The following is a 26,165-nucleotide window of genomic DNA, read 5'->3' on the forward strand; positions in this document are numbered from 1 at the left end:
AAGTTGCTCCCCTATTATCCCCTCGGGATAAAACTTTAAAAAATCATTTGTTACACATTTAGAAGACCTCTTTGTAATAAAAAAGTCATGTATTTTTATCCAGTGATTTTTTATATTGCTCTATGATTTTTAATTTATATGTATGATGTATATTGCTGTATATTGCTCTATGATTTTTAATTTATTATTGAAATGCTCTTTAATATTTTCAATGAAGAACTGGATATGCATTTCTCAAACCTATCAATTGTCAAGTAACAAAACTTACCTGTATTTCGAATCCTCGAATCCGTCAATACAACGCAACATGGCGAATCGATTGGAACGTCGACCAATTGCGAAGGTAGGCTTTTATTCTTATCGATGTACAGTTTATTCGATTTATCCAAAGGACGCACTAATCATTCAAAAAAATTTAACAAAATAACATAATATTAATTTAAATATAAATCTTAATTAAGTTAAAAATTCTCAAATATATATGTGATAGTTGCGTTTTTAAATTTACTTTTAATTTCTAAGTCGTTTGTTGCGATTGTGCCGTCTTGTACGAAATAATTCCTGACTTTACTGATCTTCACACGGGATTACACAGGCAACGACTAAACCCTGCGAATCTAATAGGCAGAGTTCCTTGCAACGACGCGACAGCAAAAAATTGCTGACAGCTTATATCGTCTCCTGTTACATTCGTACGAATGAACCTTTTATACGCATTTCAACAAGTGTTTCTGTCGCTGAGCTTGCAAAAATCTGTGAATGGAATTCTTGATTTTCATCGTAAAATCAAAATGTTGATTTGAGCGGTCAAGCATAAAGCATAAGAATTTATTGACCTTATAGTACAGATCTGCAACCTAAATAAAATTTGTTAAATACAAAAAATAATAATTAACATTCAAAATGCTCTTTAGCTTTGATATAAGTTTTAAAATATTTTGGGAAAGCATCAATACACTAAAATCAATAGTAAAATCTTTTTGTTATCCTGTAAATATTATTTTTGAGAATTCATATTTTGCATAAAATAATGAATTAAAATAAATATTTTATTCTAAAGAAAATAAATTGTACGAGCCTTTTTCCTTATAAAACTTTACTCGGAAATTTACAGTCTGTCTAGTAAAAGCGTGACAAGCTCTATCTCAAAGAAAAATGACTTATTAGTTTAAATTTATATTGATTGTATTCAGTAGGATTATGGAATATCTTTTATTCTGAAAATAAGTGATTAATCGGCCAGAATTACGTTTTTATAAAATTTAATGAATATCTTTCGAATGTTTCTCGTCTCTCAAAAACATTTAAAGATAGGGTGACTTTTTGCTTTGCACAATTTACGAAAGTCATTAAATTTCTTTAGTGTTTTCTGTTGTCCAAAAATTATCTGCAATTTGTTAATTGATTAATTTAATAAGTTAAATTGCAAACGGAAAGAAAAACGAAAATTTCGATTTTACATTTTAATAGATATGACATACGAGCAACTAAAATAGTTTTATTTTCTTTTTATTATTACGATTGTGTAATCATTAGCAAGAGACAATTGGATTACACATCCGCGAGTGCTATCGATGCATCGAACTATCATTTGGTTACGTTAGAATTATTTGAGCTATTGTAGAGACGATAATTGCGCAATCCACTGCGTTTTACTTTCTCCTGTGAGTGCCCAAGTCGCTACGGAGCGATGAAAGTGACAGTCCGTGTTCTGACGTTACACCAAAGTACACGAATATTCTGACAATTTTATTTATTCGTTTGTGACTGCGTTTAATTTGTGGCCATTTAATTGTATAAAAAATCAACAAGATGACATAAATCTTTAATAAGGAATAATCTTTGACTATCTGAGATTTATCTGTGCTACGAATGACAAATTACCTTTCGAGGAAATCGGAAAAACTTGAACAGTGTATCAATGCAGGATTTATTAATTATGATCACATCGTTAAAAAAAATTTACTGCAAAAAATTTAGTGTGCAATTAATTAAAATTAATCAAAGCCGTATAATTGAGTGGAAATACATTGGCACAATATTTCTAAATTCTGTCAAGTGCATTAAGTTCCCTATAATACTTTAAAGTAAATAATGATTATATTATATTACAATATTTTTTGTAGTTTAATGTAATTTTATTTAAGAAATTGTTGTTAATTTTTCCATTTTAGTTGAGATTATATTACGACATCTACCTCGTGTAAATGTGCGTTATTTTGTAAATCTGAAGATTATATTGCGATATGAATTTATCGCAAGAATTCATTTATTTTTGAAATACGATCTTAAAAACGGAGAGTTTCTCGCAAGTCAGACGTCGACAGGAGAGAAATTTTTTTGAGATGACTGCTATCCATTACGCTGAATTCTATAGGAAAACATCTCTAATGACATTTGTAAGTATTTATTAAGAGTTTAATGCAATTAATAATAGAACAATTCTTTTCATAATTACGAAATGGAAATAAATTTTCCAAAGATAAAAGTGTTATACATGTTCTAATCACCTAGCATTGTGTGCAGGATAGTTTATGTAGAGGTGCTAAGTCGTACCGTAATTACACTCGATTGATTACTTTACACTTACAACTCAGCAGATTTAAAATTATTCGCGCATGTATATTTTCAATTGTTCGAGGAACTACGCGGGAAAGATAGCAAAATATAATGCTGTTTTGCACGGTCATATCGGAGTCAAGGAAAACCCGAGCGTTGAGTGTACTCTGCTTTTTATTTCTTTACATTCTGTGCAATTATGCGTGCTTTTGTTTTAAAAATAGCATTTAAAAACTGGTCTTTCACGACAATATCTATATTTTCTTTCTTCCTTACACTTTACTATTCACCAAAAGAGATATTTAAATGCATACTAAGTGGACTTATAAAGCCTTACGTTTTGTTTGTATTTTTTGCATCCGACAAAAATATCGCCCATTATACGAACTATATTTGTCGCTTGAAATATCGTCGTTTTAAGTCTTAAAATTTTTCAGGAATTTTCGTGCAACGTAATAATATCCTTGCGACTTTTATATAATATCAATAACAACATGATTTACATAATAATTTTGTGCGCGCGAGAAAATTTTAATATAATGAACATAAAAGTATCTTATTATTTACATTAAACGTTATTATAAACACACATTTTATATTTTATTATTTATTCAGTTCTTTTACAAATATTACATATATTTATATATTATTACATTCAGGATTTCATTTTTCAATAAATCCTAGCTTATTTAATCACTTTTATTCAGTAGATAAATTACCACATAGCTCTTATCTAGAGATGTAATAATTGACCTTTACATTAAACATTAAACATGATTACATTTATAATTATATTAATTCACTTCTCTTATTAAATATTATTTTTCTTTTAATTATGTTGAAACATGGATCAAAGTTTTAAGTGCCTATAAAGCTTCTACTTTGTGTAGGGAGGGGTTATTAGAAAGTGATAATATTATTTAACATAATTTAAACGGTCTCGGTCTTAATTCCACTTTACACGATCTACATTTCACGACAGAATTTGAAATAGAATTCTATTCGTAATTTTATGCATCAAATTATAAATATAATTATAGAGATAATAAAAATATCCTGTATTACAAGAAATATGATATCAAATACGTAGGTGAAGTTATAATTTATATCATAACTTATGTACGGATAAAGTTTATTTACTTATCAGATTGAACATGTCTATATTTACTTACACTTATAGATTCTCAATTTTCATTCACACTAGATACAATTGACGATACCATCACGAGTATATTTATATCCTGCTCATATTTGTGTCTTTTATATTAATAAATAAAATAGAGTATTATATAGATAGAGTTATAAATATTTATAATTTTAATTATTTACACATCTTCTGTATTACACAATACGTAAAATTATGAATAGATTTTTGTATAAAATTTTATCGTAAATATATTATATACATATGCTTTTATGCTAATTGTTTATATATTAACTCAAATACCTACATTTTATGTACCTATTTAAAAATATATTAAATATAGTAAAAACTTAACTTAAAGTACTTAAATTTCATCGAGAGTTTTTATCATTTAGTTTATAATCAAATCTAACTTCAATCGCTCTGTAACACTTTATTGAAAAACACTTATACTCGAATAATAATATTAAAACAGCAGCAACAGCAACAACAACAATAACAACAATAATAATAATAATTTAAAACGATACACACGGAAATTATCAATTTTTATAAAAATTTTTTTCTTTCTCAAAGCAAAATTCTATATTGATTAATGACTGAGTTGTTTACAAATTCGAATCAATATACTCGTACTTCTATCAATATTCCAACTGTGACACGTGAGTAGCTCTTCTTACTTCATACAATTGCTCCGCTATTATGTAAAGTTTCAACTACTGATGTGTAGAAGTATTAGAAGATATCTTATATCAAGAGAGTCTCAAGACAAAGAGGAAAAACGAAAGGCGCAGAGATGCAGAATTAATTGTGAGAAAGAAACTAAATGTGTGTGTTTGTACGGAGATCAGTATGTGTAATATGTACTTACTGTAAGAATAATAGCTATAGAATTGTTTCCATTTCCCCTTCTTTTCACCACCAACTATATAAGTCCCAACGTTGGGTTTGGTTTGGTGTCTGTCAGTGAACAGAGTCTCTCTCCGTGGTGATGGACCGGTGACCTGTTTGCATCGCAGTCCCAGCTGGCGCCGCATCAGCTGCGTGTTCGCTTTTCTTGTGTCCGGAGATCCGACAAAATCGACGATCTCTTTGTCAAAGCGATCGAGATTAAATCGCGATCGTGCACCTTACAAAAACATTTGCCGATGATTTAACATTTGATCAATTGGTGCGTGGCTCTCCTGTATACATATTACATACACGTATATACCTCTGTAGCAATAACTCGAGTTATAACGTTAGTTAGTACGCTGCAAGTAAGCGAATTCCATTTAAATTCGTCATGCGCTGCAGCTGTGATATATTCTTTCTTATCCTCTAGTACCGCTGTTGGACGATATGGCTGGAAATGGTAACACTTTGTGTTTACGAAAAATTGAGAGTGTAGTAATTTTTGTAACAATCGGGGTTTGCCAATATATATTATTTATATATATATATATTTGTTTATTATCGTTGGAGCAAATACATGTGGTTAAAATTGCAGTAAATGTGACTCACAGGTGTGTGACTTAAAATTTACACATTATTACCCTATTGGCAGATAATATTATTGAATATTAAATAATATTTCAGGCATACTTCCCAGAATATTAAATGTAACATTTGAAAAATATTTTATTAAAATTATATATTAAATAGTATTATTCAGATATTAATTAGGATGGTTATGTGTCCTGTCTTGATAATATTATATGATTATTAAAAGTAGTATTATTTAATTATTTAATGTTACTGTAATATTGTATGAACATTAAAAAGTATTATATTTATTTTAATTTATAAAACTGTCACACCGGTTAATTATACGTTGAAAATGATTTTGGCATGTTGCAATGTAGAATTGAATATATATGTATATGTACGTAATTACATTGAAATGTTTTTTTATTTTCTTCTGGATATATATATATATATAATAACATATACTTGTTTTTTTCATATATCACAATCCTATCATAAATGCCTGATGCGCGTGATTCGTTAAATACAAACATTCTATTGTAGTACAAACATTCTATTGTATATTTACTTTCTAAATATATTTAGAAATATTAATACATAAACGTGATAAAACTACAAAAGAGTATTGTAAATTTAAATTAATATTATAAACTAGTGTTATATATGAGCAATTGTCTTACATCTCTCCAAACTTGTTTTCTTTCTAAAATAAATAATGCAAAAATAATTCTTTTATTTTTAATGTTTCCTCATTACTATGATTACTCACATTTCACTAAAAAGTAATTTTACTAGAGAAAGATGTGTGCGACATATACCATATTTCATATATAATTATATATGTTGCGGATGTTTATACATATTTATGTATACTTATATATATTTATATATGCATACAAATTTTTAATTGAGTTTCCAAAAGCAATAGGCAACTGCAGACAACGAAATTCCAACGTGTCAAAAAGTTGTTCTTATCGTGCCACGTTCTTTGCTGTCACAGAAAGAGATGCAATGGAATCACAGATAATTCTGTTAAACTATCATTTTCCAGCTTCAAGCTATGAAGAATGCTTGGTTTATGTACAATTTGTCGCTGATTTATACGTTTCACGTCATTATATTATAAACTTAATTTTAACCTCCAGAAGAAATCGATTTCATAATTTTCTTAGAACTTAGAACTACTCGTTTCATAATTTTATGGCCACCGTTTTATGCTTTCGAAAGAAGAAATATTGTGATTTTTGGTACAATTTTAATCAACCACGAAATAGAAAGCAAACGTGATATGTAAGTGGAATATGACAAGTGGTTTAGTCTCTCAATTTTCTCTTCGCAAAAACCTTGAAATTCAACAAGATACGATGTCGCGATAGTAAACGATTGATATAAATATAATAGTAGAATATAGAATTTATATTTTGCAGTCTCACAATGTTGAAATTATATTAAAATTTATGATTGAGATTTCAAAAGACAATATTTATCATTTACACGCGCGCGCGAGTTGATTCTGAACGTATGGTCGTTTAATCGGCGGAAGAACAATGAAAATTCCAACAGATAACAAAATGTTTCAAACGTGCCGTGTTTCTGCGTGCAATTGCGCATTATACAATTTATGGTGCATGCGTTAAGTGAAGCTCCTACTAGTTCGCGGTGTGCACGTCCAACATAGTCCAACAGTTTCGTACCTATGTAGACACCTATCTGTCTCGCTCGACACGTTTACTAGTACACAGTGGTTAGGACATTTGGAATACTGAGCATTTTATGCATACACGAATACTTGCATGTGTCATCCAGGAAATGCGTTGCGTACATCCTTTCCATCAGCCGTTTATTGCTCGTGCATACGCACGTTCTGCTGGTATTAGATAATTTGACAACGTGATAGAAGTGACAAACTGCTGTTCTTTCTGTGAAACAGCGAAATTAATGCACAAAAACAATCACATATGTTTTCCATTTTCCTACATCAGAGATTAAATTTTCTCGAAATTTTATATTCGCGACACCTTTTTGCATTCACTGTGCAGTTAGATATTTATTATATTTATCCTGACATTATATGTGTATTTAAATATTTATAATATTTGAAGTAAAATACCTTCCGACATTTAAGCTATCGCAGTACGTAGATATCTTATCGTTTCCGGTTAACATTGTTATAATAATATATAATGTTTCTTCGAAAAATATCTTTTCAAAATTCTCTCAGTTTCGTTTAAACGCTCAGAAAGATTGTTGACGAGAGTTTACATTCAAGCAACAAACGATAAACAACGTATTATAAATATTATATTATATATTTAACATAGAAGAACAGATCGTAGCTCCTTCGCATTTCTTGCAGATTTTTTATATCTTTGTAAACTACATTCCTGGCCGTCTCCAACAGCGATCTTTGAAAAGTGAAACACATAACTCGAGAAGTTCGTGAAAGTTTTATTTATATGCATTTTTTGTAAAAACTCTCGTAACCACAGATCAGAGAAAGTATAGTTTCGTGTCGCCGTTTGTTATCCTTGGACCGTTCTTCAAATAATTCTTTCTTAGTTTAATATTGATTTAATGTTGCGTGGCCAACGAGAAAAGTGTTTTAAACTCAAAACAATCACCGCTAATTACGTGATTAATATATGAAATTACTCCATTGTGGAATAATTAGTATTGATTTTAATACATGTATCTCATTCTAGGTAGAATATCAGAATAAGGTAAAGACATCAAGTTGAAGTTATGCATTAAAAAAAATCAATCTTCGATTAATATACCCATACAATATTAAATTAGGAAAGAATAAATGAGTGAATAAATGAGAATAAATGAGAATAAATGAGTGAAATAAATGAGAAAAAAATAATGAGTGAATAAATGAGAATAAATGAGTGAATCAACATGAATATATATGAGTATGAATTTCTTCTGGTATTTATCGAGAAATGATATTTTTCATTCAGTTCGAATGAATATTTTGATAAATATAATAACAAACATTTTTTATTTTGCATTCGCTCCCACTTTGCATTATTTGCACATGGCTTGCAAGCGTAAAATAAATAGAAATTTGAAAAAAAACAATGAAATCGACAGAGGAATAATATTGAAATTTTAAACTTTAAAGAAATTGAAAATATTTACATTTTTCAATAAGAATGATTTTTACACTTTTGGATTTGGAGTGAGATTTCACTCCAAGAAATTTACAAAGTAATCTTATTACGATTTTCTGTTCTACCAGGAAAATTCCAAACTATATATACCCAAATTTTCGTTTAACATAAGATGAATATGTTAGAAAATAGCAAAAATTATGTAAAAATAACCCAAAAAGTAAAACTTTGACACGATCTGAAAATAAATTATGTAGAAGCATATTCCTTAAAAATAAAATTAACATTTATAAACATATCATATATTTATTTCGTATATTCATTAAAATTCATGTTAAAATTCATATTTAGAAACTACATTAATTTAATGCAAAATTTATAATCATATTATAGTCACATTATAGCCATATAAAACGTTTATAATAATATATTAAATTAACAAAGCCAAGTGTAATTTCCTTATCTCTCGATATTTAAAAACCAAGAAATATGTATCCGAGGATCTGAGAGTCAGACACGTGGTTCTTTGTACGTAATTAATTATTTATTCTTTAAAAATATTGAAAAATATTGAACGTTTCTACTCTACTTTGGAGTCACTTTCAGCATAACTAATCTCTTCACTCCTCCGAATGTTTTGACAAGTTCGGAGGACTGAAGAGATTAGTTATGCTGAAGATGACTCCAAAGTAGTGTCGAAACGTTCAATATATGTCAATATTTTTAAAGAATAAATAATTAATTACGTACAAAGAACCACGTGTCTGACTCTCAATTGCCTGATCCTCGGATACACATTTCCTGGATATAAAATTAACATTTGAAGATATTATATATATATATATATATATATATAAATTCAACAGAAAAATTTTAGCAAGAATTGTTTTACACAAATACAAAATACAACACAGCAACAATTCCTCACTGTCTTTTTCGCCGTCCTCGCATCATCTATATATATTACATTTAAGAAAATTTACTTTTGAAGATTCTTATCTTTAACAGTGACGTGGCAACGTGTATCATGTCATTGCACTTAAGAACAGAACTTAATATATCTAACAAACAGATAAATGTAGTTGGAAAGACTCGAAAAGAACCGATAATTGTTTGTCCTGTCAATGAAAAAAAACTAAAACTTTCCCAGAACGGTGAAACGGCGAGTCCGAGAGATATCATTCGAGTTACGAGTCATTATCTATACTTTGTTTCTCAGTCCAGACAGCCAAGGGGCTTACAAAACTGAATGGATACTTGGATGCAGTCGCTACTAGGAACTCGTGGTTTATCTGCATTATGGCTTCTGTTGTTGCTATCACCAACTGTTCTTGCTTCGTACAGTATTGGCGTTGGAAGAGCTGACAGCACAGGACCGGCCGCAGAAATTGTCTTCGTTAGTATGCTTATATATTTAATATTACATGCTTTGAGAGAGAAAATTCTAAAAAAAATATATAAGACAATAAATTAATATTTTGAGTAATGAATGCAAGAAGAATTAATTTTGATGGAAAATCTGTTATATTAAAGAGACAAAATCACAAAAAGCATATCTCTTCAAGCTGTTTATTCAAAAAGTTATTAGGAAGGTTGCGAATACATTCATGACGATTAATTAAGAAAAAACTAACGAAATAATAAATGTAAACAAAAGTTTTGAATAAATAGATTTAATTAGCCATTATGTGTGTGCAATTTTAGATGGGATATGCAAAAATAGAACAGAAAGGAAATGGTCTCCATCTCAGAACGTTTGCCAGAGCCTTCATAATTGACGATGGCACGGAAAGGTTCGTGTTCGTCAGCGTGGATAATGCGATGATAAGCAACGACATCCGACAAGAGGTAATGTACAATATTTATTCTTATATTTAGTATATTTATATTTATTCTTCAATGCCATCCTTGGTATGGGGGGTATCCGGTTTCTTTTTGAAAAAAATCTCTTTATTCTTGAAACTACTCTAATTTATTGTTTCAAACTTTTTTCTACTAATAAGATTATACTAATAGTAAGATAATGTAAGAACCGTCATGTCGTTTGACTGTAAATCTCTGCAATTGGCTAGTTTCAAATCCTTATATTTCACAAAAACTGCTGCTCAGAATGTAAAATAATTAATGTTTCGATAACTTTTTTTTTACAGTTTTTTTAAATCTAATTTTTTGTTATAATATTTCGCGAAACACCCTGTATATTCTGGATATATTCTGTTCGAGTACTAAAATTCAAGTAATAAAATTCTGAAATGATAAAAAAAAAAAACCATTCGTTTATCTATCACGTCATTCGTCTATTATCGCGCAAGGTTCATTGCAGTTCTTTCCACAGGCATTGCGAAAATTGAAGACCCAATTTGGTGACATGTACACGGAAAATAACGTGATGATTAGCGGCACGCATACGCATTCAGCCCCTGGTGGTTTCATGGCGGACATGCTTTTTGACTTGACTACATTTGGCTTCGTCAGGGAATCGTTCGACGCTGTCGTCAACGGCATAACGAATGTGAGCAGATGCAAATAATCATATACGAACCACTGCACCACTGCAAATAATTATTTTGATATTCAAACATAATAACCGATATAACGACGAATATTTGGACATTGCAGAGCATCCAGCGTGCCCATAATGCTATAACGCCCGGAAGGATTTTCATTATTCACGGAAAAGTTTTGGACGCCAGCATTAATAGAAGTCCACAGGCGTATCTTAATAATCCAAAGTCGGAAAGAGAAAAGTAAGTACTTAATAAGCAAGTAATAAAAGTAACAAATAATATTAATTCTAATGGTAGAATATTTATTCTCCTTCAAACATTTCGAGGATATCACCAACTTATATAAACATAAAAGAAATCAAAATGCTCTTTATTTTAGAAAAGAAAGATTGATACGCATTTTTGACTTTTTAAATTATATCTAGTTGTTTAATAATTATAGTAATTAATCATGAAGGCCAGTGATAACACTATAGCTTGTGCGATAAAAAAAAGAGGAAGTTAAGGACATTCTTCGACTGCAGTTGTTGCTCAGCCTAAAGTAAAAAAATAAAAAATACACAAATCACATATGAAATAAAATTCTTTTTTATTTTAAATTACTCTTATCTATATTACTAATTATAATTATCAAAATATGAGATACTATGTGAATATAAATCATATCAAAGTAATATTTTTTAAATCTGTGCTTTAATAGAAATATATGAAAGTGTTAATACTTTTGAAGCTTTCACGGGTATTTCCTTCAGAGATGCCAAAGGGTTTTGCGACCCTTCCCGGCTTCACTTTATCAGGGCGAGAAGCGCCCTGATAGATACTGTATCAGTTATGCTCTTCGTGTGTTGCTTATCTAGAAAAACAATATGATCAAATTATATCTCTCTCAAAAGAGACGTTCCACTTTTATCTAAAATATTTTGGGAGGGCTACGTATATTAGTTTAGATTATTAGAGTTGCGTTTCAAGACCGACGATTGTTCGGCGCGCAATTTTGGGGAGGGGACTACGTATATTAGTTAATAATGAATTTGTGGCTCGTAGCCCTTTTTCCTGTTATTATTATATTTTTTCATATTTTACGGTATTTTTCAAGATATTTGTTTAAAGGGATAAAATGAGACACTCTATATGATAACTATTATACATAAATGCAATGTTCTCAAACAACGCAATTAATTAATTCCTGTTGCAATTGCTTAGTAAGGGGATTATAAAATGCACTCGGAACTGAATATTTGATGCCAAGGTTATTAATTTTCCGAATATGTAGGTACACAGCAATCGTGTATATTGCGTATAAAACATGATATACGACACATGTCATGTGTTTGCGAGCTTAAATAAGCGTGTTCTTGGAAATTAATGAAATATGTGTCTACCTTGTCACTCAAATCGATTTTACAGTACATTGAAATACAAAATTTGATAACAACAGTATATATTTATCGTTGACATCTTTTCGTGGAAGCAAGTAACATGCGTTCGCACAAAATTATATGTATACATTTTTTTTAATTTCCAGATACGAGTATGACGTAGACAAGACACTAACACAAATGCAATTCATTGGTGCTGATGATAAGCCTTTAGGCGTCATAAATTGGTTCGCCGTGCATCCAACTAGCATGAACAACACCAACCGCTTGGTTTCCAGCGATAACGTGGGCTATGCTTCGATACTCTTTGAGAAAACGATGAATAATAACGCCACGATTGGTAAAGTAAGTCCATTAATAAATATACATTAGAAGACGCGGTAGTGTCTCTAGCCATGTTCAAAAAACTACTACTAGTTAATTTGAAAGAGTTAGTTTAAAAGATTAATAATAGACACTACGAGTCTCTTATCCCGAGCCACCAAAGTCCATTTTTCGGGGGGATGCATAAACTATTAAAATATAAAAAAATTTTGAATCGAACATTACGTGTCCTGAAAGGCGACACCCCCACGAGTAATTTGTGAGCCAAAAAAATTTTAAATCTAACTATTCGCACAGATTTTTCTTCCTATATACTCCTGACTCATTTATCTTGTCTCACAATTCTATCCCTTTCAATTCTTATACTAAGTTCCTTGCGGCTTTTCTTCCTCTTTTAAATCTGTAACAAAAATCTATATTCATAAAACTTAATCTGTATTTCCTATTGTTTCCGTTTTTCCTAATCACCTATATTTATCATGTCTTTTTCGTCCTTTCCTACTTTACCGACAGTGGCTATATTGACTTCTAGACTCATCGTATCCATATCCTACTGTCTAACTTCAACTGCAACTTCTCTCAAAAAGTCTTCCATATCTTATTATCCGCTTATCTCCTACTTATATATATCCGTAAAATATATATCCGTAAATTAGACATCATAAATAATATTCCTTTCGTATTTAGGGTCAATTCGTAGCAGCCTTCGCCTCGACTAATCTTGGCGATGTTTCACCAAATACACGCGGGCCAAAGTGTGAATTCTCTGGACATAACTGCTCCGACCAGTATACATGTCCCGGAAAGAAAGAAATGTGCTTCTCCTCCGGTCCTGGAAAAGATATGTTCGAGAGTACGAGTATTATTGCACACAGAGTTTATCAGGAATCCATAGTAAGTACAGCTCTTCTTACCATTTTTATGATCCTTACATTCTACGATGTTTTTTTCTTTCTTCACATTTATTGCGCAAGCTGCGTGCAACTGATAAGATATCATTTATAATTTAAAATAATATAGCGATACTTTTCTCACGTCAAAATTGGTTCGCCATGTCCGTTTTAAAAAAGATAAAAGGAAAAGCTAATAACAATTTCTCCGGTGATTATAAGTACCAAAAATGGACGTTTTAATTGAACGTAAATATTAGATTGCGCCACCATAGCGTAAAACTAAAGTAAAATTGGAAAGCGTGCACGTAAATTTCACGGTCTTGGTAAGTAAGTTCAAGAGCTCGGGCAAAACGGCGTTACCATACGGAACTGAACTTGTGGTTGCTCGAATCGAGGTTGCCCGTTTCCTCGTGTACTGTTAATTATACAGGTAGTTATGTGAAACTTATTAACAGTGCGAAGAAAGTCACCAACCGATGCGTCGAGATTGTTATCAGATAAATTAAATGATTTCGCGCGCAGTGCGATTCATCAAGAGCGATACACTATATAATTAACGGTGTACAAAATGCGAAACATTGGCCGTTTTGAATTGAAAGTCTGACAATTAAAGATATATATATAGTTGCAATTTGTGCAGAATTTTGGTTATAAAATTATGATTCTCAATACCTAAAAATTTAATTAAAATTATTTAATAAGATTAATTAGATATTATTAAATAATCATTAAGATCTAATTATTACTCATTTTCATCATCTGAATTATTTTTAATAACACATTAAACATTCAATTTAGATCAATATGTTGTTTGTCAATAATACATGTTTCGTGTAGAGCTTTTTAAAAAAGAATACGCTTTTTAAAAAAAAATTTTATCTGCACTTTTTAATTTATAAAAATTCCGCCACAAATTTCTTATGTAATATGCGTAGTATATACAAAAGAAAAAGTTGACAAATCGTCGATACCGACATAGGTTTCCTAAAAAAAACTGTATTTCTTAGAAATTAAGTATTATACATATTTTTCATATACTATTCATATACATATAATATACATTATATGTATATTATTATATGTATTTTTCATATACATATAATATATCATATACTATTCGGTATAAAAAAGTTTGAAATTTGAGGTTCAAAAAATGGGCGAAAAACAGGTTTTTTGCCATCATTCTTTATATAAAAATTTAGAAAAATTTTATTAAAGTTTCTCAGAAAACATTTTATCAGGTTTTATTGCAATTTCTTCAGGTTATACGTTACTTTGTTATCGTCACGTTCCTCTTCAGTGAATAAAGTTGAATTCTAGCAAACTCTGTCAAACCGAGAGTCAATGTTCTGGTAAGAAATTATCTGGATACGTGACAACCCATTTTACATTTTGTCAGGTGGAATAAAGTAAGATAAAATAGACAAATACTTTTATTTTGAAATAAATCAATTTTATAGAAATACATTATCTTAAATATTAATTCTCTACGATTTTACTGTTTTAATGTATTTAACTGTACAATGAGGGTACTTAGTTTCTATCTTCCTACTGTTAACAAAATCAGTTTTCTATCATCGATTCTGTATTCTTTTATTTCGACATAAACTGATTTTTACAGAAATATATTATTATAAATATCAATTTTTACGATTTTTAACGTACCTATTTTATAATGTGAGTACAAAAGACTTAACTACTATTTTTAACTTATTTTTAACAAAATCTATTTTGTTAGCCACTAATTTTTATATCATTCCCAAACAGATATTCTTTCTTTTATTTATTTCATTCGTAAATTTGATATTGAGTTTTTCTCATAATAGGTTTAAATCTTATTTTGCGATGTGTGATTTATATAATATTATCATGCACATAAAAACTTCTCGGACAGATTCAAATGAACATAATATTTTCTCTGTGGACATTTTTTACGTTATTAGCGGTACTTTATATTTATTTGGAGAGTAAAACCTAAAAATGAATGCAGAAGAGGCATCTCGAGAATAAGTGAAAATGTATTACAACGTACTGGGTCTGCAAATACGTATAAATCAATACTTCAGACATGCGCGGTTATATCGCAATTTCAATTCCATTAAATGGTTCCCTTTTAAAGAGATGCGCAAGACGCCTTTGTGCGGTTCCGCAAATCGTTAAGCAGAAGATGAAATGAATAGAAAGAACTGCTTCTGTGTTATTTGTAAAAGCAATTGATTTCTTTACGCTGCTGTTAAGTACAATTACATGTTTCAAAATAAAACTGCAATATAAAGAATTAAGAAATTTTTTTTTAATATAAGACTGGTTTAAAAACATTTTCCTAAATTACATTGTATACATACGCATATATAATACGAAATTATTTATTGAAATATCTATAACAATGTGATTTTTAACTGTTACTTTCCAAATGCAATAACGGATACTGGATGTAAAATATAGAATTCTTGTGTTGTACAAAAAGCACATTATAGATATTTAAGTAAATAATCCAAAAATGTGTATATTTAAACAATCTTTTCACTTTCAAACTTTTAGCCTGAAGTGTAGGTAGTAAGAATAATACCAACATTCTTGCATCAGAAAATGAATCAATATTCCTCGGTGAAAGATTTCAATAAACATACATTTACTGCAATATATTAAAGATATAATCCTAAATCCCCCTAGAATCTAATTGTTTTACATGAAAACTCTTTGTACGTAAAAGTGAACTCAGTTTGTTTATTGCTGACGGCTAATAATCAATTGAATTCACCTGGAGAGATTCGAACAAAATTCAAAAAGAAATGAAAATATATTTTACTGTCACATTCGCTAACAGACTGATTATACCGACTGGATGCTTCTTAGCAAAATGTCCGATTCACAGCTATTTACACTACAATTTACAATACAACGACTGCGAGCTAATAATGCTTCTCGTAGTCGTAGCTGTTAAAGTGCGCCGGTGAGACGTACTTGACAATCGGCACCGGTTTCGGGTGGATCGCTGGTCCGACTTTCTTCACGACAGCGTTGAATCCGTTGTGATCGTCCGCTGTGTATTCGACAATGCGTACACTTCCGTCGGGCTCGTTCACGCTGTACGAACCGTGGACTACGTCGCCGTCCCGCACCTCGTGTTGAGTCTTCACGTCACCGGTATGAGGATCGTGAACGCCGTAATTGAAGGTATATTTGGGATGCGACTGTAACAAGTACACAAGTATTGTTACGCGAGTTCGCGACGAATTATACGCAGTATATATATATATATATATATATTAAACTTTTAAAGTACGATCCACTTAGCGTTATGAATGTTTCGAAGCATTCGATTAATTAGTCAGAAAAAAGAATGTCATTAATTGACCATTTAAGATGAAAATATTTTGCAGCATCAAGTGGAGCCTTAAACTGTTTAATAAAACATGTAACGGGCTCGCGTTTCTTTTATACACTTTCCGATATTTCCGTGCAACTTGGAGGTTGCTGGCAGATGATGCATAACGGTATTGATTTTGGTTGCCGTATAGGTACACGGAAGAACAATTTTGCTGAAATATTTAAAAATTTAATTGAATACGGATCTGAAAATAATTTGTTAGACCATCGAAATAATTACGTAGAACGCTTAAGCTATTGAATAATTAGTATAAATTTCAAGGTTTTTTGCAGCGCTGCTCATTATGCTTCAGCATCCTATGTAATTATTTCAATGAAATTATGTGCAGATCTCTATTTAGCTAATTTTTAGATATCCAGTAAAAATTGTTCTTTCCTGTATTAAGCGTGTTTAAAATAAAATTTTCAAAGAATTAAGAAATAATTCTTGTAAAAAAATAACTTGGGAGGTAAATTAAAATATTTACCTTACCAATATAATTTAATTTAACAAATATGCAATATATTAATTTTATGTTAAATTCTTCAATTTTGATCCGCAATGAAGTTTGTGGAGCACAATTCTGGGCACTTTTGAGTCCCGACGTTATACCGTAATTATTCGCGGACGTAGCGCGACGTTCTCGCGCTGTATGATATTACTTGGAGCGCCGCTTTTAGTGACAATTAACATCGCGAGAAAGCGACGACAATGAGCATTGCGGAAAGAGACTTGACAATAAGATACAGCGAGGACAGAAGAAATACACCGTTGTCTGCACACAGACGTTATATACTTTGCAAAGAGACAGGAATTTAAATTAACATGTACGCCTCGAGCGTCTAGAAACGCGAGACTTGACGAATCTTGACACTTTTCTGAAGGAAACGTGTGGGAATTTGTATTAAATGTCTTTTAATAAAGTTATAACTGTTGAAGCTACGTGAGAAAAGCAGATGGTTTTCCTCTCGAAATTAGATGTGTCGCTTATAGTATTTATTGCAAATGTTATTAAGTCTCGCCACTGTTATCAAAGTGAAACTTTTAGAATTAACATAAGTATGTATGGCTCAATCATTAAATAATACGTGTAGAAGGGCTACGAGCCAGATATCAAGTAATAAATTTTTTTAATAAATTCGAAAACATATCACAAACACGAAAACGAAAGTTCAGCATAGAATTAAAAAATAAAGCATGAAATGTGAAACTAATTTTAATAACAAAAACGCAAACAAAAGTTAAAACAAAGAACTAAAATATAAAACATAAAATGTGACAATTATAAACAACAGACGTTTCAACCTCGCTTAGGTCATTTTCAATGTTTTAACGTATAAAATTTCAAAAACTAACTTTTAGAAATTTTGTAGAAATTAAAAGAAAAACCATTGGATAGTTTTACACTGGAATCGATATACGATCTCAACAAGAAAGGGGAAAAAATATCAGAGCCAGTAAAAGAAAAAATTCTGGAATTTGTAAAACAAATATTAAAAAATTTATAGAAATTGTAAATTTAAACCAAACTCTTGTTTTAATAAAAAGTTTGTAACAGAAGATTGATAAGAATATCTGTACTACAAGTATTGTAGTATCATCTCTGATAACAATCGATTCGACTTTGGTGAAATATTTCCTCTATTTCTGCCAATCTTCGTCATAAATACTCCAGCGGTAAAAAGATATACTCACGTAATAATCGTGATCTTGATCAGTGTGATGCTTGTAGCCGTGTAGTTCGTGAGCACTCAGAGATGCATCCAGAGATGCGTCCACGTGCAGCGGTGCAGCGGATACCGCGTGTATCGGAACCGCGACCGTCGGCAGAACTTTGTATCCGGCGGATCCAATGTATCCGTCGAGATCGCTGTAATCACCGTAGGACAGACTCGACAGGCCATGGCCGCCATTGTAACCGCTGAGAACCACCGCGTGGCTGCACGCCAGCGCGGCACAGAGGAAAGCGATCGTCTGAAAACCACAATTCGCGATCGTAAATCTCTTTTTGTGGGAAAACAAGATTGTTAATAAGCGAAGTTGTGTGTCAAGGATTTGATAATTTCTTTGAAATTCGACGTTGACAGGTGCTCTCTTTTTTTCTTCTTTTTGATATCTTCTAAAATTTTCTCCCATCTCTCACGCCGCGTCTCGTGCAATATATTTAAAAGCATCCGCCGGAGTGTAACAGCGGGATAATCGATAATTCTATGCAACGCAGGCGATTTTCATTAATCACTTGTCACTACCGGGACTTTTAGACGATGCGATGCTGGGTATGGAAATTTATCGGGGCCGATTTATTGATTTATTGGAAAAGTCCCTCTTCCAAAAGTGAGACGCGCTTCTTGAGGTTGTCAATGCTTCGTTAAAATCTCGGATCGGAAATCTTATCGATGCGAACGTCGTCCCCTTTTCACTTTCACGCCGACCTTGTTATGCGCAGGCTAACAGATCGTAAGTCAACGAAATGCCGCGGAAGTGGTTAAGGATTTTGCTTCCTCATCCATTGCGATGAAAATGATACAGCAAATAAAAGGTCTATTACACCCCCGCCCCCGCCTCGGCACGAATATTTATGCCTAAGAAAGCTGACGCTGATTCCGGTATTTTGAGGTATACCGGAGGATCGGGAGGAAAGAGAAATTTCATTTGACCGGAAGTTGAAAAATCTCAACTCGGAATGTGTATACTATTATTAGTAACAATAGTTGGGTGAATGTTAGGTTCAAAAAGAGTTTTTTAAAATTAGATCGTTTCTAAATAATTACTCAAAGAAAATAAATACACACATCACACATGTATACATTGTTCTTTTCCGTACTTCAAAAAAGTGAACTAACTTTTGACTTTACAAAAATCTTCAAAAATTGTCACAACTCAAAAAGGATGATTTGAAAAGATCATTTTTTTTATCAGAGAATAGTTTAATTTCAAGGATTTTGTGAAACCGTTTTAAAAAAGGATGGTCTTTAAGGGATAAAAAACAAAAAATAATATTTGATATTACAAGAATATATTTATTTTATTGATATTATATGATTGGTCAATAATTTTTTTTTAAGTTGAAGAATATCTTTTTCTTTTTTGGAAAACTTAATTTTTTAAAAATGTATCACTTTTGAAGTAAAAGAGCGAAATACAAATTGTAAATAGCTTTAGCAAGTACAATGTCAAATAGATGATTCCACTAACCTAAAGCTAATTAAAAAAATTAAGTGTATTTATTTTTAATTAACAAATTAGAGATTACGTGGATCTCATTGAGTATGTCTTACTGAATACATACTGAGAAGTGATTTTATTATAATGTGTGACAAGCAAAACAAAAGAAGACGTGAAAAACAAAAAATTAAAAAGATTTCTTTTCTTCAAGTAGAACTTAAAAGGGGTAAATCTCTAAACCAACTATATTCGCTAGTTTTTCAGAAAGCGCGATTTTGGAATTATCTCTTCTGGTAGAGTCTATATAGATAAGACCCCGCCCCAGTTTCGTGTAATGTTCGACGGTATTGTTATATTAGGCGCTCTACAGCGAGCGAGAGAAAGACAAATAAAGGAGATTCACTCGGATGATAAATGCGGCGCCGGAAGTTCTCTTGAATGTTGCCGACAGGAAAACGCGACCGTACACTCTCACACGAATCCCCTCACGCTCGTTCTCGTCATACCACACTCGTATTACGACAGGCCTTCTCTCTCTCTCTCTCTCTCTCTCTCTCTCTCTCTCTCTCTCTCTCTCTCTCTCTCTCTACCGTATACCTTGAGCATGATGCTTCCACAATGTTTCCTCTCAAACCACGTTTACCGTATATGCGAGACCGTCGAGCGCGAAGTCACTGATAGCATTATTCCCGGACGATGGGCTTATATCCATCTCCCACCTCGGGATGGCTCCGTTCCGGACAGAAGCTCTCGGCCTCGGGTGCCACCACTCTGTCGGACCACCATAGGTTGTACACCCTACCCCCGCGAATCTTTTTCCGTATGAGAAAATACACGGTATGATCCACGTGCTCTCGACCACGGTGGTACACGTCACCTGCCTACTTGTGCGAAAATCCTGAAAGGAAATCGGCCGTCGTGTCCTCGATTCAACCCAAGGAGATGATAGAAAAATCGATAGTTGTTACAAAATTTACAAGTAGAATTAGATTAGCAAGGGATGATATACAACAGAATTGCCTCTCTCTCTCTCTCTGTGCGTGTGCTGCTCACGGAAATCACTCTCACGAATCTTGCAGTTATTCATTATAAAGATGCAGTGAATTGATTCAGCTAACAGAACCGATTATGTTGAAAGAAGCAACCGTTGGTGGATAGACATTATTTCTCGAGTTGTTTGCTTCGCAATTATGTACGTGAAATTTGGACGTATAACTCATTTCCAAACAGCGGAAGATAGCCAAGTGAACGTGAAATTAAGTGGGAATGTCATAATAGATTTGATAATCAATTTGGGAAAAAATATTTAGTTGCAATAACGTTGTATGTTCTATTAATCCCTCTTTTTCAAAAGAGAATATTATTTATGTTAAGTAGAAAATTATTAATCTGGTAAAAATTTATTTCGTATTTATATTAAAATCCTTTCTGTTTGAAACTGAAAATGGAAATTCTTTTTATAAATAATAAAAATAATACTATATAAATATATATATATATATAATATTTAACTATTAATATAATGTGAATATTAAATGCTTGTAGTAATAAACCTGAAACGTTAAATAAAGTAAACTTGATATATTAAAATTCAATTTATTTGCATAAGACAAATTTAAATGAAAAAGAATTCAAATATGAGATATTACAGAAAAATTTAGTGTTTGGTATAATCTACATCCACACACCGAGAGATTAACAACATAGATTTACTATAATATATTCTTTTATTATTCAGTTTAATTATAAATTACGGCATAGAGGTTACATGGAAAAACAGTCGATTGCTTATGCATCATTGTTACTGCGCGCATAAACGTTACGTCATGTCTTAGCGTAACAAAAGCAAATGCTCTCGCTCTCTCTTTCTTTTTCTCTCTTCCTCCCTCCTCGTGTATTCGTAGCCGAATTAATATTATCCTTTTTGTGAAATCGCTCTCGCATTTTTTCTTCGCAGAGAGATCACATATAACTAATGTGGGAAATTTACGCCGAATTCCTTTGGTCGCGAAATAAAACCGGACTATGCGTTATAGAACATCTTGAAGAGAAAGGATGTATTCATTACGAAAAACTTGTTGTCACATCTTATCTTGTTTTAACAGAACTTTTACATGTATATATATAAATAAATTTTTACTAAATTAAGAATCGTACAGTTTTATAAATTAAATCTTCCAGAATTTAAAAGCAAGTCAATAAGCAGAAAGTTTTGCATCTTATTTTGTTATGTTTCTGTGATTTTATACAAAAAAATATATATATATCTTTTTGGTACAAAATAATTTTTTATAAACAGCGTTTATAAGATTTTTGTAAGAAAAAACCTTAACCGATGTAAAAAATAAATATTAACGATATATACATTCTATTCTAATATAAATGGAAGAGCTTTGTAAAAGTAATCGTGTTCACCTGAGATCTGAGAAGATAAATTTCTCGACTGTACGAATACTTTTGTGCGTTAAAATTTTTCATGTTCGCTATATATTAAGATAAGGTATGATTTTAATTATTATATATCCTTTTTTTTCAGGTATTAAATAATTATAAGAAATATATAATTCATATTATTCTTTGTTAATAAATTATTAGATCTAATTGGCTATAGGACACTTGCGCGTAAAGCAATCGATCCGGGTTCGACTCTTTCAAATTTTAACGTCGTTAAACATCGATACAAGATGTCAAAATTGCATCAAATAATTGTTAAATTAATCAATTTAATTCGTGATAGTATGTGACAGTTTATTGGAGTTACGTGTTTCAAGACCGACAATTGTTCGACGCACAGTTTAGAAAGACATATATCAGTATATAAATTCACGCGAAAATTATATATAAGCAACTAAGATCCAGCTAGACTGTTATAGGTTTTGTATTCATATTAGTTAAATTATTAGATTTTTCTTTTTTAGATTAATGTTTATCTTCAAAAATATAAGATTTTTTAAAAAGGTGTCTCCTGTGTGTAAAATACTTTTTTCTGTATTTATTATGTAAACTGTATCTATACGTAAGAAATATAAAAGTTTTGAATACTTTTAGTTTTAACTGACAAAGGCGTGGCGGCTTCAATACTATTCTGATTCTTGACAAAGCCCGTTTGTCTTCGTAATAAGCAATGTTACTTCTTTGCGCATCACGTAATGTACACATCATCGACGTTCCGTGAACGCGATCCAGCAACTGTCTTAAAAGTAAAAAACCAGTTAGTCCTGCCCGAGTGATTACTGGCACGATCTATCTGGATCAAGATCATAAATGACAAAACCTTTCGTTTTCAGTCCAAATTCATTTTCTGCACATTTATGTAATCTCGTGCGGGATTTATTGTTCAATGTTCTTCTGCGAGAGAGAGAGTTGAAACTTATCGTTTCAATCATCGTATAATATATGTGAAATGTTGGTGTGGTAATCACTGGTTATTTAAGTATATATTTCGTATTTCGTATATTTTTTGTAGAATTTTTTTTCAAGGATATATAAAAATAAATTCGGTTTGCTTTTTACCTACGTGTGAAGCTACAAACGATCGATCGACCCAACTACAATTTGACGTAGTAATTTAATCGCGTATGATCAAAATTCAATTTTTTCAACTCATATTTCATTTGCAATTAAAGCGTACCGTAGTAAAATCTATACGTATATCAATCGTGCAAATATATCTTAATGTACGAATCGGTTGTTCACTGATGAAAAGGTAAATTAAAAATTTATTTGTGAGATATAATGTTCATTGAAATAAATTCTTATTTATAAATATGGCAAAACAAAATTTTATTTCTAGCAAATAAATAAATCATCTTATTGTTTACAATTAATGAAATATTTTAAACAGAAATATAGATTTCGTCATCACGTTCAAATTTTTTTTATAAACAGTAAAGCTATGAAAAGAAATATATTAATTGGTAGGCAACTATGGGCGCGGAGCTGACGGGAGTTCAATCACGACGATGCTTGCGCAGCTGTTATTGACTTTATTGATACAAGTATTGTACAATGAAAAACCATAAAAATTCCTGATCACTTCGAAAAATCGGCCTGGATGTCCCTGAACGCCCTAAAAGCTAGAACAAATCCAGAGAAATCGTAACGGATGGTAGCCCTAGATCTACATAATGTGCGATTCAGGTGAATTGAATCGCGCTCTCGTCGTCACAGCTGCGTTGACGTTTTGCAATTTGCGAAGCGTGGATTCGCGCTCTAATTTGAGATTTTCGTATAAAGTTGTCTGTTTCCGCGAAAGATTTCGTTAACCGTCAGGTTATTACTACTTTCTTTCGGCTTCGAGCTAACTCGTTTCTTACGCAGCCGCTTATTACTCGACAACGGCTATAGCAATAAGATTTTATAGGGAAATCTGGCTGAATTAAATTCGGTTGAGGGTATCTCGAAAGGACTTCTTTTCTTATTATGAGTTAATTGATTTCTTACACGCTCCTGAAGTGACCATTTAATTTGAACACCCTATACGAGTGTGTGTGTGTGTATTATTTGAATGTGCATATGTACGATATATTAATTTGTAATTTATAGTAAAAGTACATAGTAAACAAGTTTTTACTACATTTTCAACATGGCCTGTATATATAATTATTTTTCTAGGAAATGCGTTGTAACTATTTCAATTTTACAACTTACATTATTCCTGTATTCACTTTGAGAGGATAAAAAATAGAAACGACGAAGGTGTCGGTGAGATCAATCCATTTATTTGCGGTCGTATAATATGTGTCAGTTCGTTGATTGCAGGTGAAGAATGATGTAATCATGCGTCCTTCGGCACCAATGTAGATGATTGAATAAGGTGTAACCGTTGACAATGCACTCGTTAAGGATCATAATGACAAAAATAATAAGTATGCTTATATACCGCAACGATCTCTTCTGAGAGTCTGTATAATTAAAGATATATTATTTGTTCATGAAACGTATCTATTATTTATATCGAAACTTGTTTGCAAATAAAAGGGCGAATTATTTTGGATTGATAAATATATCTATTTGTTGCCCATATATATGCGAGTAGAGTTGATGTGTGGCAACTAAATGCTAAACTAAAGTGTGCAGTTAAATAATTAAACGGATGTAATTTCTTTTATGTTATATATATAGTTGTTATCATACCATATCATATATATTAAAAAAAAGATACGTCACATTTGGGAATCGATATCAGTAAATTATGACCATAAATTTTCAGAGTATAAATACTTGTATTTCAAAAATTTCATCGTGTAGTAAACAAATATTGTTGTTCTTTGAAATATTCGCTTCCTGGTCACATGAGTTTAACTCATTGTCAATCACACAGGTTCGTATTGGAAAAATCCATCAATTTTTTTTTATCTGTATAATGCCATCCTCGTTTCTATGATGATGGTAAAATATCGGATTGTACGATACGAATGTAAAAAAACGGTGAAATATGCACACATGTAGGAATTTTTTAGAGCGGAAAATGTAATTTATACATTCTACAAGTAAAATTATGAATTAATAATATTTTTAACATCTTCAATCTTGCTATTTTTTTTATTAAAGAAACACGTCGCATTCTCATATTTAATTAATAATATTTAATTAATAATTTAAGCGTTTATTGTGTGAACATTAAATCTTTAAGCAACACAGTTACGTTAAAAATACTTTTAATAAACGTTAGAAATCGTGCAATGAAGTGTATAAATTAAAAGATAAACGTTTAAAGTTTGATACGTTTTACAAAAAAAACGTTATTTAATTAATGTTTATTAAGCATTTTTGTACTAATTTAAAATGCCGTTCTTATTATATAGACACTTTGACATTTTAATAAACGTACATTTAATATTAATAACATCTACTTAATGATTTTATAGAGTATGAAAAAACGACTACACGCTTTTTAATCATAGGTATACATATATTGTCTGCTTGAATCTTTTTGTTTATACTGATAAAGTATATGTCAGTATTTTTTATTATTTAAGTACTAGAATCTTAAAATCTATTCTTAAAATTATAGAAAAAGAACTGACACAACTTTTTAATAAATGTCACTCTTTTAATTATTTATCATACCTTCCTAATAATTATTTAATCGATAAAAGAAATATAACTATGCACTATTATTTGCGTTAGACTCTTATTAGGCTTGTTCTAATTTGGTTATTTTACAGATTTTAAGAGTTTATACTTGTTCGTTCGAATTTACTTTCATCCGCGACGCTATGTGTAATAAATGTCTGTA

The 26,165-nt window shown here is 31.1% G+C and overlaps 2 protein-coding genes across 2 annotated transcripts; one reads left to right on the forward strand and one right to left on the reverse strand.

Moving 5' to 3' along the window:
* The first annotated feature begins 9,535 nt into the window (after positions 1-9,535).
* CDase (neutral ceramidase) lies at positions 9,536-13,811 on the forward strand. The gene is made up of 7 exons (XM_018549846.1): positions 9,536-9,682; positions 9,991-10,134; positions 10,622-10,798; positions 10,906-11,033; positions 12,319-12,517; positions 13,184-13,390; positions 13,662-13,811. Exons 1-7 carry the CDS (start codon positions 9,536-9,538, stop codon positions 13,809-13,811), a joined length of 1,152 nt encoding a protein of 383 aa, XP_018405348.1.
* Positions 13,812-16,059: 2,248 nt separating this feature from the next.
* On the reverse strand, positions 16,060-20,684 carry CPR6 (cuticular protein 6). Its single transcript, XM_018549848.1, has 3 exons — positions 20,522-20,684; positions 18,455-18,733; positions 16,060-16,583 (listed from the first exon to the last, which is right to left on the reverse strand). The coding sequence occupies exons 1-3, from the start codon at positions 20,528-20,530 to the stop codon at positions 16,302-16,304; spliced, it is 570 nt and encodes a 189-aa protein (XP_018405350.1). The 5' UTR covers positions 20,531-20,684; the 3' UTR covers positions 16,060-16,301.
* Between the last annotated feature and the right edge of the window lie 5,481 nt (positions 20,685-26,165).

Source organism: Cyphomyrmex costatus, unplaced genomic scaffold (assembly GCF_001594065.2).
Source record: "Cyphomyrmex costatus isolate MS0001 unplaced genomic scaffold, Ccosl1.0 scaffold907, whole genome shotgun sequence".
NCBI classification, from domain to species: domain Eukaryota; kingdom Metazoa; phylum Arthropoda; class Insecta; order Hymenoptera; family Formicidae; genus Cyphomyrmex; species Cyphomyrmex costatus.